Below are 20,344 nucleotides of genomic sequence, written 5' to 3'. Positions count from 1 at the left end.
TTTAATTTAAATTGAACTTTAACCATTGTAATTCATCCGTGTGGAGGCAAAAATACATAATTGCCAACCATCTTTGCTCTGAACAAAGATGGTTCCATTTACCACCATTGGGAATGTTCAGGAATATTCTCACTGGAGTGTATGCTCCAGGAGGATAAAGACTCTGTGAGCTTTGTTCATTGGTGTATTTCTAGAGCCTGGGGCAGTCCTAGGATCAGAGAAGGAATTTAATAACTATTTGCTAGTGCATAAATAAACTTGGGGTTATTTATCCAAGTTGAAATCCTCCCATGACTTGTTCAGGGAGAGATCAGACTGGACCTCCAGCTCCCAGCCCTGGCCCTGAGCAGACCTGTGTGATCTTTACATCCATGGTCTCAGGCAGATTCCATGTGAACTCCATGTATTTGGCTGGGTTTCCCACTCCAGCTTACTTATGGTACTTTTCTGAGAGCCTCTGAAATAACTAAAGTGCCAGGCATCACTACAGAAACAAAAGGAAACCTTAAAACAAGGGAGGCAGAGTGATTCGGTGAGGATCATCAGATTAAGACTTAGAAGAACAAAGTTCTGGTCACTCCCACTCCATTTAGCTAGTGTGTGAAGCTTGCCAAGTCACGTCCTCACTCTAGACCTTATCCAAACACCAAGGGGGTTCTTTAGATCATGAGTTTTTGCATTTAAAGGTCTCCACTATTTGGCCCGGAGTAAGTTTTTTTACTGAGTGCACCCAAAGGTGAGCCCATCTCCACTTCTGCCACTTCTCCGGACGCCCACAAGAAAGGCCTGAGAATGCTGTTGCACCAGCCTCTGGCCAGGAGCAGAATCATGCCTGCCTATTTGGGAGACAGAGAAGGTGACTTGCCTAATATCCTTCCTGCATCTCTTAGAGATAAGGCCGATTTCCTTCAGCCTCAAACCTGTGTGTGCGTGCATTCTAGGAGATACATGGTGGAAGAGTCCAGAAAACCAGCTGGATTTTATGAAAAACAGGCAATGAAGCATCTTTCTCCCTTTTCCATGGAAACTAAAATAATTTTCAAAAATCATATCCTAGCTGGGAGTGCTATCTGGTCTTATAAAGCCCCTTTGGTATCTAGTCTTCAAAGATGGACCCCAATGAACCATATAACCCAGTATTCATGCCACTGAGTAGTCTGCTTTCACACCAAATCTAGGCTGGACCTGTGTAACTAATAAGATGCAGCAGAAGTGACACTGTGTGACTTCTGAAGCCAGGTCATAAGAAGTCTTTCAGATCCCACTTTAGTCTCCTGGAACACTAGTTCCTGGAATGCTCTCTCCTGGATCCCAGCTGCCATGGTGTGAGAAGCCCAAGCCACATCGAAAGGCCATATCTCAGGACTCCAGTTGACCACAGCCCCAGCTGAGCTCCCAGCTAACAGCCAGCATCGACTGCCAGCCCTGCGCGGGAGCCATCTTGGATGCCCAGCCCAGCTGAGTCTTTGGATTACCCCAGCCCCAGCCACCATCTGACTGCAACCACATGAGACACCCCAAGAAAGAACTGCCCAAATGAGCCCATTCAACTCACCAGACCAAGAGAGATAATAAGGTGATTTTTTAAGTCACAAAGTTTGGGAGTAGTTTGTTATTCAACAATAAATAACTGGAACACTGCTTCAAATTACCTTACAAGTTTCCATGACCTTGAGCTGCTCTCACAAATTATTTACACTCACCTATGCAAGACTTTGCCCTGTCTTAGCAGAGACTTACAAATAGCTGGTTTTGTTTTAAATACTTCAAAATTAAATTAAATTTTGAAGTTAGGATGTATTTCCAATTGAATTTGGAAAGATTTGCTTTGGATGTGAAACAAAAGTTGAGTTTTTTAAAATATATTATAAAACTAGTTTTATATACTTGGCTCCAAATAACATGTCTGTGACTATAGGTCTATAGCTCTTATAATCATGTTTTTCAAAATTATCCCAATTTCAAATAATTGTTTCCATAAATCACAGGGGTTTTTTGGAAGTTACAATTCTGCATCCAATCTGCTTCTTGCAAGTTGCCTCTTACACCAAAGAAGAGCACAGAAATCCTAAGTCAGGTCAAGTGTTCCCTTTTATGGTTCAAAAAACATAATCCCCATAACTCTAATTTTCAAAGGTTGTCACTTTGCTTTCTTCTTTGGATTTGGGATGCTGATTTATCCGATCCAATTGTGCCCTACTGCTCCCACACATGAGAAAAATAAAACCAACCCCAACCACACGCTCATAGAAACACACACAACACACAAAACAATGTCTTGGGTCGTGGAAGAATTTGCTGTTATTTTCTTTATGTTTCTCTGGGTTCCTTTTGTAGTCATTGAATTCCCTTTATGAGAGTTTTTTCCCAGATAAGTTATCTTAAACTTTAAAGGTCATAATGCAGTATCTCCTATATTCCAGGCACCATGCTAAGTGCTTTAGACACATGAACTCATTAATTTTGCATCCTTGTGATATACCCCCAATTTACAGTTGGAAGAACCATGGCTCAGAACAGTGACGTGATTTGTTAATGCCTGACAGATACTAAGTACCCTGAGCTGAGATCAGAACCTAGGTCCACCTCTCAAACAGCAGAAATATAGCTGGGAACGTCTCTGAATTCTCACACATCCAGAAATTGCACTTCACTTATTGAATCATTGGGCAGGAACCATAGTTTGGCCAACAGAACTATGTATCCTAGGGGACCACCTAAGGGAAAGACTTACATCTGAGTTTGGGTGTTTGCAAAGTGTTGACATTTTCATATTGCTTATTTATATTAGTAAAGCCCAATGACTCCACTTGGGGTAAAAAAGAACACATGTAGAGGACGTTTTCTTCTCCACAAGCTTTTATACACACCACCGTGTCTGGTCTGAGGACGAATGTATTATAAGTGCTTACACGGTACTTGTAAGGCCTGACTCGGAGTGAACACAGCAGAGAACATGTGAGGCAGCAGGAGAGCACGACGGACAGAGTTTGGAGTCAGACTGCCCTGGCGTCAAGCGCCATGTCTGTCCTTCATTAGCTGTGGGCAAGACTTTAGCCTCTCTGAGCCTCAGTTTCCTCATCTATACCAGGGGTAGAGACCCAGCTTTCCTCAAAGTGTGGTTCTGAAGATTAAATGAGGTCATTCCTGTGAATCGCATGACACAGCACAAGACATCTAGGAAGCTCTTCATGAATACTCTTATTAATAATATTGCAATTATTAAGTGTTCAAAATATTATCTATACTTAGTATTAATATTCAATTCTCAAGACAGTTATACCATAGAAACAAGGATACCAAGACTCAGAGAGGCTGAGTGCCTTGCTCAGGTCCCCACGGGGCTGGTGGTGGGCCCAGTGCTCTTCCCACAACCACCACCTGCTGCTGAAACCAGCAGGGCAATGAAGTGATTACAGCCGGGTAATGTGCACCCCTTGCTGGGCTCTGAGGAAGGAGTCCACTTCTTTTTGGAGAGTAGCAACACAAGCCATTCTACCAGTTCTATAATCCACAGTTTGCTTTAACAGCAAAGCTAACCGCAGTCTTTATGGGATTATCCTGTATTTCCCAGTACTCAGTAGAATTCAGAAGTTTCTCGAATAGGCTTCCACCTTTGTTTTTGCCTTGAGCCAGATAATAAGGTGATTATGTCAGAAGGGTTTCCCAGAGGCTCCGGTTCTTTCAGTGGTGGTGACATTAAGCAGTTCCCGGATGTTGCGGTTGGGTGGTTGAAATGCCTGCTCCGGGAGGGGTGGCCCGTCATAGAAGCTGGGGTCACAGAAGCCTTGTAATCAGAATTGGGGTGACTAATTTCCAGGTAGAATCAGAGGCTCTTGCAAATTCCTTTTGTGGAAATCATACCCACTGGTGTCCAACCTACCGAATCACTCTATACTCATAAGCAGAAACAGCTGGTGTCAGAGAACTCTATGAGTACAGCAAATAATCACATGGGCCCTCATCCAAGGAGACGGGTCTCCTCTTGCATTGGAAAGTGGTATGCTGGTGACGTCATGTTAGTTGACAAGTTTTCCCAGTGTCTAAGGCGAGTGTCAGAGAGCAGCCCTGACACAGGTGAGTTGGGTGACCTCAGAAGAAGCTCTTCCCTTTTCTGATTGTCTCTTTGTAAAATGAAAGAGTCGGACTAGATGGTCTCCAAAGCCCGTCGCTATAACAGTTATCACTTGTATGATATAAAATTCCCTTAGCATTTGTTCATTTAAGAGGTAGTAAGAGGTAATTTAATTGAATGTCTAGCTGTTTCATACAACAGCCCTATGAAGTTGGTACTATTAATATTCTCATATTACAGATGCAGAAATGGTTAGGTGTCTTTCCCAGGATCATGCACAAAACTGAGATTTTAACCCAGGCAACATAACCCCAAAGTCTGTGCTCTTAACCATTAATAATATTAGTGAAAATACTAATGAACCAGCCATGCATATTAAGGCTTCCAGATCTTTCTCTTCTGGATTTCTCCATTTTTGTCCATAAACCGTGTATGTGTCAGCTCTCAGGCATCACCTGGCAGATGTATATATATCACCCACCTAAGTCCTAGCATGTCAACCCTGGGCAGATCCTGACAGATCACCTAGGTTGGTTGTTCTGAACTCATCATCCTTGGGCACGTGTTAAAGGGTCCATGAACTCTCTGAAGTTATGCGCAAAATGTGGGTGTGTGTACATAATTCTGAGGGCAGAGTTCATAGGTTTCTTCAGATTTTCAAAGAGGTCTACGAACCTTTAATAGCCAATCCATCTTTTGACAGTAAAAAAGAGACCTAGGGAGGGAAATGGACTTGCCCAAGTACACACAGCAAGGATTGACAAAAGTGGGTTCAGACTCCAGACCACCTAACCTGGAGCCCAGGGCTCTTTGGCTGCATCACAACAATCCGATTCAGTTCCCTCCAACATGCACCAAGGGCCTGCTAGGCTCAAGATGCCTTAGTGGGGATTACACGCACAGCTCATAGGCTTTGAGTATGGTTTAGAAAATCATCATGTTTCATGTATATCTTTGAGTTTAACCTTGGGCCTCTGCATCTCACCATTTCTCTAAAGTTCTTATCATTGATAATTGCCACTGATCAGTCTGTCTGCTTCTCCACTGTGGATGAAAACTTAGCTCATGGCGTTTCACCCAGATCTGGTCCAGTCTGCCTTTGCCTGGCGCCACTCCTGGCCTCCATAGATGCTTAAGGTGGTCGGGCCTTTGTATCTCATTGTTTGGGTTGAGATGATCAGTCCAAAATAAAACTGACAACAGCTAAACGACACAAAACAACGTATGTTAATGACTAAACATTGACAGAGGAATCAAATTGTCCTGACAAAGTTCAGATCAACCAAATGTGAACTGGGAGAACTGGACTTAGTAGAAATAAAGCCACAACAGAAAAATCCCAATGGCAGAAGCTAAAAGTTGATACAATTAAATTTGATAAGGATAAATCACAATCAATAAACTAAGCCTTCCTTGTAAAAACTCACATGCAAAAGAATTAATCTCTAAAAGTGATTTTGATAAAATAAAAAGGGAAATGGCAAAAATGAGAAATGGTTTCACTGCACTATATTGAACATTGATCTTGAAATTAAAATGGCTTAATGAGAGTTAATTAAGAAAAATACTTTCTTGACAAAAACTCGGCCATGTTGGTGCTATAAATGTTTGTAGCTATAAGCATGGAATCAAAGCATCTTCAGTGCCAAATCACAGAGGTCAAAATGTCTGCCACATTAAACAGAAGGGTCAAAAGGAAAGTGTCAGCATCGGGAGGACGTAACTTCCTGTAGCTGTGCTTGGTAAGGGAGAATGTATCACTCGCAGGTGATGCTCTGACGAGGCAGCCAAACTGAAATAATCACTGCCTTTGCAAAGATCACTTGAACAGCCAGGCAGTGAGCACAGACTACAGGCTTCTAGGCCTGCTTTAACCCTATAAGGTCAACGAAGAAGCGAAACACCAGGAGTAAATGTTAGGGGTGGGGTGAATGAAGAATTTCCCAAACCTGCAGGAGAGTTCCCAGAGAATCTCCTTTACTTCTTGAACAAAAGGGGTCTCTTTCCTCTCTGCCTTCCATTTCTGGCAGTCCCTGGAGTTCCTTGCTCTATGTCATCTCCAGTGTGAGGCACTGGCTCATCCACCAGATCTCTGGGCCTCATGCCCATCACTCTCTCAAACTCATCTCCTCATCTTCTTTGACGATGCTGGGGTCAGTGGTGTGCTAGAGCTGGCTCATACCTCCTCCTGAGAGCCAATTGTTGCCTTTCAGGAATTTTGTGAGCTGGTTGTTAAGCCCAACCATTGTTAAAAGTTAAACAACATAAAGAATATAAACCTATGTTTAAATATATCACATTAAAAAGCATTAATAAATAATCAAAACTCATCACTTCCTAATTAGTTTAATCGATTTTGCTGTTATCTATGCTCCTGAGGTTGTTCACACCTAACTCATCTGTATGGGGAAAGTACTGGAGAGTGGTGTGCACATCCTTCCCAGCCCCATATTCGGTGACATCACATTAGCAGCTCGAAATCAGCCCAGGTGGAAGCATTTATAACACAGACATTTGCTAATACTACAAATCAGGGCTTAATTTATGGCTTTGTTGATTGTATGGATTTAAGAAAGTGATGTTAATAATGCAGATTATACTCTACACTGTGTCAAGTCTGTATCTGTTACATTGTGATGAGCACGTAAAACTGAGGGAACGTTCCTCCGGATTCGGCAAAAAAGTCCTCATACCATTGACAAATGAGTGATTTTCCAACCTCTTTGTTGCTTCACTTTCATCTTACTTATTAATGAAAATATCAACAAACATTCGTGTCAAAACTACACTTGTTACCCAGTTGCAACCATAACTGACTCTAGATACAAGTTGTTGTTAGTGCTGTCGAGTTGATTCTGACTCCTAGCAACCCTATGTACAGCAGAGGTATTTTGCTCCATCCTCTCACCTTAAAGAGCTATATCAGACAATGCTCTGCTGCTATTCATAGAGTTTACATGGTTAGTTTTTTCAGAATGGGTGGCCAGTTCCTTCTTCTTAGTCTGTCTTAGTCTAGAAGCTCTGCTGAAACCTGTCCACCGTGGGTGACCCTGCTGGTATTTGAAATACCAGTGGCATAGCTTTCAGCATCACAGCAGCATGCAGACACCACAGTATGACAATGGACAGATGGGTGGTGTGGTTCCCTAACCAGGAAACAAACCCTGCTGCAGCCTTGAGAGCATACAATCTTAACCACTAGACCACCAGGGCTGGCTCTAGATACAAGAGTTCCACATAAATCAATGAATGCATTGTCTAGGAATCAATTGGCTATATGAAATTTACAATAAAAGTATGTATATTTTATTGTTATTTGTAAATTGTGTGCTGTACCTCCTTTTTAAAAGTAGAATTTCTGGTCAACTTGAGTATGCATATACATTTCTTTTTCAGAGAACCAGTTGTTAGACACTTAGCTCTGACTTCCCTCGGAAGCCCCCCATCTCTTCCCATAAGACTACCAGGACCTGCTGCAGCCACCAGAACTTTAGGCCAAATGAGGTCATGGTGGGCTCAGGGAAGTGCCTGGAAGCTTCAGGCCAGAGGAAAGGAAGGCCAGTGTTTACAGTGAGGGCTGGCTTCAGAATGCCCTTTGTCTGCTCAGGACCTTTATTTATTTTCACACTGGCTTAAGGCTTTTGACCCCAGTTTGCAGTCAAAGGACAGGAAGAAACGTCCTTTTCTTTCATAGGGATTGGCCACGTAGTTTGGCTCGGGGAGAACTTCGGGATGCTGTGAAGGCCTGGCCCGGGACACCCCAGAACCCTGGAATGACAGCTCATGTTAAAACTGGAAAGAGAATGACACCACTTCTTCCCGGAGGCCGCACGTCCTGCGAAGACTCTGCAGGAAGCCCACATTCCCTCACATACCTCTCTATCTCAAGCCATGCTGGTGTCCTACAGGGGGCATATTTATTTATTTCATTATTGTATCTATGTATAATTTATACTCTAAATAATGCCCACAGTCCATTTATTTGTTCATTCATTTCTCCAATAAATCAATTTTGAGCACCTTCCATGGTTCAGGCAATGTTCCATGAAGGGGGTACAGTGGTGACCCAGACTATCTCTGACCTCATGGCATATAAGGTCAGGTGGACAATATGAACATTAAATTGGTTTCACATCCATCTGGATGCAAACTATAAGTGCTTGCTCCACATGTCCCAACCTCAATTCATTACCTTCTTCACCCAAACAAGTACTCTTCTGAAATGTCTGTCAATACAACACCAATCATAGCCACCACTTATATAACATGTGCCAGGCACTACTCTAAGCGTTTAATGTATATTAACTCATTTAACCCTCACAACAACCTCATGAGATAAGTACAATTATCACCCTCACTTTACCAATGATGAAAGTGAGGCACTAAGACCTTAAAAGCTTTTCTGAGGTCACACATTTGATGAGCAGTAGAATTGTTCAATGGTACCACCATTCATCCTGGGCAGGACGTTTGGGTGAACAAGATCAATCTAGCTGAAGTTCTATGAAATTTAGAAAAAATCTAGCTTCAGTTTTATGCAATACTTGCAATATGGACGAGGCTTAGATTGGTATCCTGACACTGCCACTTTCTACCTGTGGCACTTTGGGTAAGAGTTGATCTCTTACTTAACCTCTCTGAATTTGTTTCCTCATATGTGCTATAGAAACAATTATACTATGCAATTACTTCCTGGGCAGGGAAAGACTGTTAAGAGGAGTCAGTGATATAATGGGAGCACACATTTAGCACAGTGTCTTGAGTATAGGTGCTCAAATCTCAGCTACGGTGGTGAGAATGATGGAGAAGTTCATTAGAGGACCCTGGCCCACCCAGGAGCCCATAGGCTCTATGAGGTCATGAACCATGATTACCTTGCTCACCAGAGTGTGAGCCTAGTACATAAGAGGTGTTGAACATTGGCTGGTTGGTTGGTTGGTTGGATGGATGAATGGAAAGATGGATGGATGGAAGGAGGGGTGGATGGATGGATTCATGGGTGGATAGAGGGGTGGATGTCCCTCCGCTTCCTCTGTCCCACAGGAGCTATCCCATGACTCAGACTCTCCCTCCTAGAGCTTCTCACATGTGTATCCAGGCTCCTCCAAGCAGATCAGCAGATACTCAAAGGCAGGGAGCAGGTCTTTTGTCCTGCATCTTACCACACCCCCAGTACTCTTGGGTTTCTGAAACAATACTCTTCCCACTTAACCCTCAAAATATCCTAAAATTATAACCTGTCCCCTGTGCCCTTTATTCCACAGAACCTTCAGTACTGAAGGAATTTCTTGTGATGCTTGGTGGAATAACGCTTGAATAAACCAAGGTTCCTGCCCCTAGGTTTTCTGGTCATTCCCCATCCTTAAGACAAAGGGGAACCATAAAATGTACACAAGGGAAATATTTCTCTTCAAGATCCTAAGTTCTAAAAGAGAAAATGTGAAACCAGAATTACATAGTTATTAAAAGCACTGATTTTCAGGTCAGGTAGACCTGGTTTTGAACCTCTGCAAGTGTCTTAACTACTTTGAGCCTTGATTCCTTTATCTGGAAAAGTGGGGATAATAACACCTTCTTTGTGGGGTCATTTGGAGGATCAAGTCATGTCCTGTAGGTGAATTACCTAGCATAATGCCTAGTATAGGGCCGATGCTCAAAAAAAATGACCACGATTATCCCTAGTCATAACTGCTACCTTTTTGAAAACTAGGAAGAGACCAGCATATCTATAGCAACTCACCCTAAACAAATGAAAATTATCCTTATTATTCTCAATAAACCTTTACCGAGCACCTGCTAAGTGTGAGTAGCCCTATCAACCAATCCCCTGAGTTGTTCATGAGCAAAATGCAGGTAGATTATGGTTTTCATACTTTCTCCTCCTCATAAGTGATAAGAAGCGGTCACAACCTGAATCCAAAGTTTCATTCATTCGTTTTTTTTATTAACCTAAATTCACCAGATCTTTACTGAGATTCTACCATGTGTCAGACACTGGGCTCAACTCTGGAAACACAGAGGTAAGTGACCCAGACAAGGTCCTTGCTCTCGTGGAGCTTCCAATCTAGGTGGTGCACAGAGATTATCTTTTTTAAAAAGCCACACGGATAGTACAGTTATAAACTGTGATAAGTGCCCTGAAGAAAAGGTACAGGGATCTATGAACACATGCAAAAAGGGGGAGCTAATCTAAGAACACGAGAAGAAAGACAGACAGACAGACAGACTCTATATAACTGGAAAGAAAAGAAAGGAATGCCACTGGACTTGGAAGAGGTTCAGAATATCAGTGCATATAATCCCTTGGGACTTTAAAACAACCGAAAATGCAAATTCTCCAAGTCATCTCTGTTTGGCTATCCTTCCCTCCACCCACTAGAGTCCCAAAGCTACATGTTCTGGAACAGACAAAAGCCCATTTTGTTTTGTTTCATGAATAAGTAGCTCTTTGGTCACCGGGATTACCATGCAACTGTTATTTCAGCCTGGCCTGCTGCAGCTCCCCAGGGAGGAAAGCAGATGTAGTGGTGTCACTGCTGTCTGGTGCAATGTGCAGGGAAGCCAGGGCGTTCCTATGAGCATCTCTATGAAGCAGACGTCAATACATCCCGATGAACAAACGTCAAAAGATCTCAATTTACAAGAAAGTTCAAAAACAAAAATGTCACCTTCACACAAAATATTTGGCACATGCAAGTAGGGCAAAGTAGTTGCAAGTTGTATACATCATGTTTAAATATCATACTTTAGATCTGAAATGTTAGAATCAAGAGAAAAGAGATCACCTATTTTAAAAATTCTTTCCATAGATAAAGAATTTGCAATAGGTAAAAATTTGCACAGGTAAAGAATTTGCTTAGGTGAAAATGTGCACTCCCAAATAAAAATAAATGGAAGGTTAAAAGGATAAGCATTCCTGAAGACTATGAGTGAGTGAAAAACTGTTTCTAACACTATTTACGTACAAGAATTAAAGCAACTTGATGTGAGCACGGGCTTCTCCCAGGCTATTTGTTTCACAAGACACATTTGGAGGATGATGGTGTCCCTACTAGCTTTCCCATGATATCAAAAGTAGCTCTCATGTCTGTGACCTCCTTTCTGCCACTGCCATTCAAGCCACAGGTATCATGATGAATGAGACCCACAAGGCTCCACCTGGCTGTCTCACTTGCTCAGGTGTCCATAGTCCTCTATTCTTGGCTCTGGGGTCTCTTGAAAATTCCCTTCACTCACTCCGCTCCTCACCTGGAATCTTCTTCAAAATCTAATCTATAATTTATTCTGACCTATGGCCACTATGCCATCATAACCTTGCTGTTTCTCCTTTCATTTTCCATTTGGGAAAGATGGTCTATCATTTCTTCTAGACCAAAGTTACCTGACTGTGGCCAATGATAACCCCCATATTTTTCTCAGCCCTCCTGGAAAATCAGGTCTCTCCAATGCTGTTCTGGACTAATTAATTTCTTGACCCAGAGGAATCACCCTGTTCATTTCAGCCCAATATTCCAGACTGCTGAAATAAGTTTTAATCTTGCTTCTATTTATGATCACGTTAGTGATGGTATCTGTCCCAGAGATGTGTCACCGGCCATAGACCCATGATGTAATGTAATCACTTGGGCTCTAGTTCCAGCACCGGGGAGACGTGAGTTCAAATCTCACCCAGACCACATACTAACTGTGGACTTAAGCCATTTCCGTTCTCTAAACCTCAACGGAGATAAAAACAATAGTATCTTCCTCATAATGTTGTTGGATTACGTGGGAGAGTTCTCAGAAAGGTTTTGAATAGGGCCTCGTACATAACATTCATTCAAAAATGTCAACCATTATTTTTATTTTGATATGTACACATCTCTGGTCTCAATAAAGCTGCCCATCAAATGACACACATAAAAGACTAAAGCTGGAGTCCTCCTGGGCTTTTTGAGAGATCTCCCTCCAGGTCGGTGCTTTACAAACTGCATGAATCTAGAAATCAGTTTAGCAGGTCACAAGCCAGATGTTTTTAAATTAGAATAGAATGTTTTTAAAAATGCATAGAACAGAATGTTATCAAAGTGCATTTCCTATTGTAAGGACTAAATGCTGCTTTATCAAATATATGTTATATGTATGTTTGTACATATGCATACTGGGATATAATGTAAGATGCCCCATCTCTTACTGTGTGTCACAGTAAAGAACGATTTGAAGGCCACTGCTCTAGGCTGACCCAGAGCTGTTAAATACATTCTTTGCTTATGATACACTATTTAGGAGAGACGTTACTGCCCCCTACTGGAACTCTGGATTTCTCACAGGGCAGGATCAAGGTAGATTAGCGAAGGCCTTGCTTCTCATCGCCCATGTGACCTCAGCCATCATCCTCGTACACTGTCTGGAAGCTCACCTAGAGGCGACTCACCCCTTGAGCTATCCTGAAGCCCTGGGCAATGAGTCAAGGCAGCACTAGAAGTGGGAGCTGGAGTTCTCACCTTTAAAATAATTTTGAAAGCACCGTGTCCTTCCCTCTCACCTCCTCCCACAGTCTCTCCTGGGAAACTAAGCTGAGCAGCCCCATGATTTGAGTCTCAGCCACACACGTTATCCTTGGTCCCACCTCCACCCCATCACACATTGCAGCTGGGCAGAGCCTCCCAGTCCCTAAGGAGCCACCTGTCTCTGCTTCTCTGGGGAGGCTACACTTCTTAAAGGAATGTTAACAAACTGCTGTTCTCAGAGCCAGGACTGCCAGCAGCTTCCATCCTCTAATCGCCCGAGTTCTGAAATAACTGACTAGGGTAGGGGGAGCAGAGAGGTACACACCGGGAAAGATGTGCTGTCCCACCCAAAAGGTAGGCCTGCCACCAAGAGGTAAAGGCCAGGAGAAGACAGCACCCCTAACACACTCCCTTCTTAAGATGTGGGACCCAGAGCCAGATACCATATGCTTGCTAAGAATCTACTTAATCCTGCTTGAATCCTTGAATCCTGCAGGAATTGAGTGCTCATACCAAGTCATCCACACGTGAGACCCCAAGTAAAACTCCAAGCAGAGGAAAAATTGCGGCTCAAGAGGGCACAGTAACTTTCCAGGTCACTCAGCGGGGAAGAGGCGGAGGCCAGCTTCAGACCCAAGTGACCCTAATGCAGGACTGACCAGCGTTCCCAGCCACCGCTCCAGGTTTGGCTGCCCTTCTGAACTTCAAGGTTTACATCAAGAAAGAAACAAAATGTGATTGAATTGCAAAGTGGCAGACAAAACCCAGTATGAAAAAGAGTTTAAATCTTAACTTTAAAATAAATAAACTGATGGGTGGGGTCATAGTAGGCATTTTCTAGAACATAAACCATTTGATTAACTCCCTTTAAAAATAGCCTCACTTGTTTTGAGTCTGAATTAGGCTTCTTTCTTCTTTGGGTAAAGGCCTGTCCCCAAAGATAGATATGCTTCAGTCATTTCCTCATCTACGAAATGAAGAAAGTAAACACATCTTTATCAGATAATCTAGAGTTTCCACTATGTGCCAGGCACTGTGTGTGCTTGGTACTTTTACATGTTCTGTCAGATGTTATTCTGGTGGCAATGGACTCAGAGAAGTTAATTAATTTGCTGAAGGTCACACAGCTAGTAAGAGACAGATTCTAACCCAGGTATGCCTGACTCCGTTGCCCCAACTCAGAACTGCCGCCTGAGTGAATGCAGCGCCCATCCCCTTCAATTTCTCCTTCCTCCCTTCCCCTTCCAATTGCTCTAATGAGAGCAATTATCAAAAGGGAGGGAGATCAAAATGCTCAAGGTCATGAAAAACAAGAGAAGATTAAGAAACTACCACAGACCAGAGATGTCTAGGGAAATGTGACAACTAAATGCAGTGTGGTGCCCTGGCTGAATCCTGGATCACAAAAAGGACTCTAGTGGGGAAAGTGGCGAGATCAAGTAAAGGCTGCAGTGTGTTGTTGCAATAACCAGGTCCCAATGGTCTCCCACCTTCCTTCCTGCTGCCCTATAATCTATTCTCATGCTGCTTCCAGAATCATCCTTCCAAAGCACAAATCTGACCACGTCTCTCTCTCCTTCTTATAACCTTTCCATGGCTCCCCCCCACCCTCAAGGTGAAGACCAAAGCCCTTAGGGTCTGTCTCCAGCTCCCCTCTCCAGCCTCTTCTCTCACCTCTCCTCCCTAACTCCTTGACTCTGCTCTAGCTTTGCTGAACTCGCTGCTGTTCTCAGAAAACACCAGGCCTTCTCTACCCTCTAGAGCTTTGCTTGACACAAGCCCTGTCAACTCCGCACCCCCTGGCCTGCAGTTAGAATTAAGTAAATCCCTTTCTCAGGACTCAGCTTAGATGTCACTTCCTCCAGGAAGCCCTCCCTGATGCCCTTGCTCCCACGCCTGGGTTAAGTCCCCTCCTCTGAGTTCCCCTAACACCCTATAATTAGCTCCCATCACAGTGCTTCTCATCCTGAATCATATTCATATTATATCATTTGCCCTTTCCCTCTCCTACAACCAAGTCCCCACTTCCCTGAAGTGGGATGTGCACACCCAGACATGGCATTAACTAGCACTGACTCTCATTGTGGGGAGATCAGTCCTCTGTGTTGCTTTCTCTGTTTCTCAATGACAAAGGTGTCAGTCTGTCTTCAACACTCCCTGCCACTTGTTAATCTTTCTGTTTTCAAATAATGCCAGATGAAGCCTACGCTAGGCACTTGCAGAAGGCAACAGAATCTAGCTTGAATTTAGCGCATTGTTTTGTTTTCATTGTATTTCTTTTTGTTTATGAAATCCTATTTATGGAAAGCAATACAAGTTTTGTTTTACATAGACCAGTCATCCTCTATAAAATTAATTTATATGAGTAAAGGAAGTAAATCAATTTAGAAAAAGTTTGGTAAGTGGCTGTTCAGGTGGTGCGTGTGGTGATAGATGCATGCATATACACATGCATGCAACTCTGACGGTCACCCTGAATGAGAGAAACCATGTCATTAGTGCAGCTAAGTCCTTGGGTCACAAGACACAGGGCACTGCTGTCTTGGCCACCAACTATCCACGTGACTGGGAGAAAATTACTCTTCTGTTTCTCAGTTTACTTACCTGTAAAAAGAAGAAAATAAAACTGGACCATAAAAATATATGATTTCATCTCCCAGATACAAATCTCTCTTCCTGCTCATACAGTATGGAAATAACATTGCTGGAAAGGAACTCAGAGGTGATCACACTTTTATATTAGAGATCAGAGATCTGAGGTGTATAGAGGTTAAGCAACTTGCACAAGATCACGTTGCAATTTAATGTCAAATTCAAGATCAAAATCCAGGTTTCCCCGCTCCCTGGTGATCTGGTTTCTCCCCCCTACCTCTCCATTCTGAAACCCTCCATCCCTACATACTCCCTTCCCCAGAAATTTCTGTCAATAGAGTTACATTTTACTTACTTACAAAGCACAAGCAAATACACACACACACACACACACACATGCACACAGAGACACAATACAAAGACATCTTAAAATAACAGAAGAGCAAATAAGAAAAGGATAAAGGCGATATTGGATTTCAGAGTATTAACAATATTGGAGAGGGAAGTAAGTAACTAAAAGCTGAGAAAACATGTTACAGGGTTTTCCACAATGTTGTAATTTCCTCCCTGTTCTTTATTTAGATCAGACACCAGGAGCCGGAGTCAGGCAGGTCACGCAAGTTTGGGGGGAGGATTAGGATAAAGAGGGTAACTAATACCTCTTTGGCCACCATATACGTATAATAAAACCTGCTTAAATAGAGAACAGACCCAATCCCCACTTCACTCTCTGTGGATCATGAAAAAGTAGCATCAACACGATTCCAAAGGGAATAGTTAACCACATTTTTAAAATGGGATTTTTAAACACTTTTAAAGACTATTTTAGCAGGGCAATTTGCATACAGATTGTAGTCATTACAATGACAGAGCACAATGTTTTTCTCATTAGAAAAAAATAGTCCTGGGGCCTGCCCCGTGGCTTAGCGGTTAAGTGCACGTGCTCTGCTACTGGCAGCCCCGGTTCAGATCCCAGGCGCACACCGATGCACCGCTTCTCTGCCCATGCTGAGGCCACGTCCCACATACAGCAACTAGAAGGATGTGCAACTATGACATACAACTATCTACTGGGGCTTTGGGGAGAAAAAGGGGAAAAAGGAGGAAGATTGGCAATAGATGTTAGCTCAGGGCCGGTCTTCCTCAGCAAAAAAAAGAGGAGGATTGGCATGGATGTTAGCTCAGGGCTGATCTTCCTCACAAAAAAAAAAAAAAGAAGAAGCAAAAAATAGTCCTATCCTTATCTTTGGAAATGTGCTGATCATTTTTATAACTAACCTGGTTAGAGGCAAATTTACCAGATTTATAGGTGAACCAAAATGTACAGAATCAGAAAATTTTAACCAAAATTCCCAATGAAATGTAAAATGAGTAGATATAATGCCCTTCACTTAAATATATATATTTATTTAAATATATATGTATATATTTCTTTCTTTCTTTATATGTATATTTGTAGCAATTGAGAAAGATCTGACCAACCAGAAGCTCAGGTGAGAAGATGTTTCAACTGATCATGAGCTCAATGTGAGCCAATAGCAAGAAGTGGCTGCTAGGAAGAAGAAAAAATCATAATGCAACATTAAAATACAATATTAAATTACATTTAGTACGGTAGCATTCCTCTGTACTCTCCACCCCCCAGCCAACACCAAAAGCCTGGTGCAATTATGGGAACCACACTGTCAGAGAACAGAAATTGGCCTCTGGCCAGAGGAAAGTAATAGGTCGGCGGGAAAAGGGAGAGGGTCTATAACCTGAGTCATTTGGGGACCAGGTCATGGCATAGGTTCCAGGGCCAAGCAAGCCTTCTTCAAATACAAGATGCATAAGTGTTCTGGAACGCATGTGCCCCTGTCTGTCTCCCAGGAATGTTGTTGAAAGGACTTGCATCGGAGGTTAGCTCATCCACAGCATCCCTCCCCCTCACGGATTTTATGGTTTGTGATGGGAGCAAAACCACACTTATTTTACGTGGTGGTGGATTAGGTTACTTCATTTTCTTCCTGGAAAAGAATACTCTCTAGAGTAGAGAGTGTTTTGACAAACAACAAAGCACCTAAGAGGAAATAAGATGTACTGATGTATAGACAAGCTTGGTGACTAGAAGATGCAATGTTGACTCAACTCACCACCCACTTCCCACCGCACCACCCCACCAACCATCTGCTTGGTCCAAGAAGCTAGAAATCAAGGGCAGAGAGTATGACAGTAAACTCTAAGCTGCTGGGCATCATGCGGCTAGCCCTACGGCTAGATCTTCTTGTATGTTCCCATATTTCAGAGCAAGGGTTAACACCTACATCAGGATCACTGGAGTTGCTTGTTAAAAATCCACATTCCTGGGATGTCTCCCAGACCTACTGAATAAGAATTATTGGGGTAGGAACAAGAAATTTCATTTCAGTAAGTTCTCCGGGTGATTTTTTTGAGAACCATGCTTTAATGTGCATTAAATCACCTGGAGAGCAGGGTAAAGTTAGGGCTCCCGGGCTCCAGGGACTCTGATTCAGAGGTCTTAGTTCTCTGAAATGCACCAGAATTTGCATTTCAAACAGTCCAACAGATGACACTGATGCTGCTGGTCCAGTCAGTGGACCCTACTTTGAGCTCACTGCCTTTGAGAATTCCTGATTCCATTTTCCAAGAACTCAGGTACTGTGGTAGGCAGCTTCTGAAATAGTCCCCAATGATTCCCTGACTCTTGATATTCACACCCTTGGTAATTCCCTCCCCTTTTGTGTGGGCTGGAGCTAGTGACTCACTTATAATGAATTGAATTGGCAAAACTAATAGGATGTCCCTTGGGTTGGGTGAGATGAGAAGATAGCGACCTCTGTCTCTCACTCACTCTTGTTCCTCTCGCTTGCTCGCCCTGATGAAGCAGGCTGCCACGTCGTGAGCTGCCCTATGGAGAGGTCCACATGGCAAGGACCTCTAGGCAGCCTCTGGCCAACAGCAAGGAACTGATTCCCACCAACAACGATGTGAATGAGCTTGGAAGTGGATCCTTCCCTAGCTGAGCCGGAGAAGACCACAGTCACAGCTGATGCCTTGACCATAGACTTGTGAACCACCCTGAACCAGAGGACCTGGCTAAGTCACACCTGGATTCCTGCCTTCCTAGAAAACTGTGAGATAATAAATGTTTCAAACCACTACGTGTGTTCTGCAGTGACAGATAATAGAGATGCTTTGTCAAGGAGCTACCCTGAAATCAATAGGACACCTCGGTATTTAACCCATGTTTCAAGTCTCCCATCTCATCTCTCCCTATTATAAAGGAAACAAATGAGTGTATAAATGTAATTGGGCAATATTTAATAATATACACTATTCACACGTAATTTACGTCATAATTTTCTTAGTGCCCAATTTTTATGCCTTGGCCCTTGGAAAGGTTACCCAGGGTTTCTGGAAGGTTATGGGGGAGCAGAACCTCAGGGCAGGATGGAGACGGTGAATCCTGAATCCATGTCAGACCTCACACCCTGTGCGTTCCAGCTGGCCATTCTGAGGCCATGTGTTTCGAGCTAAGAGCATGGTGAATTCCCGCCTGCCAGCCCCCAGGAGCAGGAGGAGTGGCACCTGCTTTGGTCCTGGCTGAAGAGAGAGAAGAAAGAAACTACCAGTTTCTCTGCTGGCAAGGGGAGGGGTCTTTCCCTGAGCAAAGTCAGTGAAGGGAAGGAAGTCCAGTCTGCGTGCCTTCTCTCCAGGGCATGCCTGATTTCCTCCCCGGGGAAAGGAGACAGGTTTTCCGGGGGCAAGGTGTCTCATTTTCTCTAGAATTGCGTGTTGAGAAAGTGTGTTTCAGAGTCTGTATGTGTGGAAGGGCCACAGGAAAGGCTTTAGACGTGAAGCCAGGACTTCTAATCCCTGCTCCATCATCCACGCCCTGTGTGGCCCAAGTGAGCCCTGCTCCCTCTGGACTGTGCTCTCCCACTGTAAGATGAGAGGGCTGGGCCAGGTGGTGCCTCGGACCCTCCAGGTTAGTGTCTAGGAGCCCAGGGCAGGGAGGCGGCTTCTGGTCATGGCATTGTCAGAGACCGGACAGCTCTCCTCAGAGGGCCAGCCCCCCGCCACTCAGCCACCGCGCCCGCTCTGAGGAGCGCCCGGAGGGGCTGCTGTGCCACAGGGGGCTCCGGTAGGTGCTGTCCAGCCTGCTTCTAATGGTGTCCTGCAGCTCCTCGTCACCCAGCAGGACCGCTGCTGCCAGGGCCAGCCCGAAGTACTCAGTGGCATCGTGGGCATCCTAACCCCATGGCATGGGGGCAAAGAAGAGACAGCATTAGCAAACATTTCCAAAAGAGGCTGGGAGGCAGTGCCAGAACTCTGAGAACTCCAGCTTTGTCTGCCCATACTTTCCCACTCCCTCCTCCCACTTCCTTGGGGAAGCTCCTCCCACATTCCGCTGTACTCCCGTGAAGCTGCAAACCCCAGTGGCCCTCCGCCCCAGGCACAGGGTGGCACCTTACTCAGGCTCAGATAATCATGAAGCAGCATCGCCCTGGGCACACTGCTTCAGGGATGTATAAGTGACTCAAGCTAACCTATCCCACTCACTGCCCAGGACCTTTAGCGTGACCTAGCAGAGAAAACGGTCCCTCACCCTTGTAGACGTGGGTTTGAGCCTGCCAATAGCTGGAGGGGAAGGAGGCCAAGAAACAGAGAGAAGTAGAAACATACAGAGCCAAGAGATACAGAGAAAGGGGGGAAATCCATGATAACATCTGAGTACCAGCATCCAGAACTACCTGAAACTCAATTTACACCTGAACTTCCCAGTTACTTGAGCCAATAAATTGCCTTCTTTGCTTAAGCTAATTCGAGTTGAGCTCTTCCCCTTGCAATCCCGACAGCCCATGGTTGATGCAATCAGATCACACACACCTTGTCCCTGAGCCACTTCCTAGGAGCAGTGGGACAGAGGCAAGATGGCTGGGGAGTCCTTCACTACGTGTAGGGGTGAGGAACAGATGCTTTTTTGGGTGAGACTCAAAAAGGGATGTCTGGTTCCCGTTAACCCTCCTAAGTCAATAATTAATTCAGGCCAGAAAAAACGTCTGGCAAATAAGAAGGGGACAGCAGAGCTGCCCTGAGGGTCCCCTGGGGGCCAAACACAAGCGTGACTCAGAAGCCACTGCATTAAGAGATTAAGGGTTGTGTGGAGCAGACAGGGCCTCTGGGA

At 44.0% G+C, this 20,344-nt stretch overlaps 1 protein-coding gene across 4 annotated transcripts in view; it reads right to left on the bottom strand.

Moving 5' to 3' along the window:
* Positions 1-16,542: 16,542 nt before the first annotated feature.
* Positions 16,543-20,344, bottom strand: part of SH3TC2 (SH3 domain and tetratricopeptide repeats 2) — a 62,289-nt gene continuing 58,487 nt past the window's right edge. For 3 of the 4 annotated variants that reach the window (XM_087429588.1, XM_087429589.1, XM_004428668.3), the window contains exon 17: positions 16,543-19,408. In XM_087429588.1, the coding sequence (XP_087285714.1) occupies positions 19,217-19,408 (192 nt within the window). In that variant the 3' untranslated portion in view covers positions 16,543-19,216. The remainder of the gene's footprint in view (positions 19,409-20,344) is intronic. The other variant, XM_087429590.1, reaches the window with a different exon arrangement.

The sequence above is a fragment of the Ceratotherium simum genome, chromosome 4 (assembly GCF_057802395.1).
Source record: "Ceratotherium simum simum isolate JZ-2026a chromosome 4, ASM5780239v1, whole genome shotgun sequence".
Lineage (NCBI taxonomy): Eukaryota > Metazoa > Chordata > Mammalia > Perissodactyla > Rhinocerotidae > Ceratotherium > Ceratotherium simum.
This window is presented reverse-complemented; position numbering and strand designations above follow the sequence as displayed.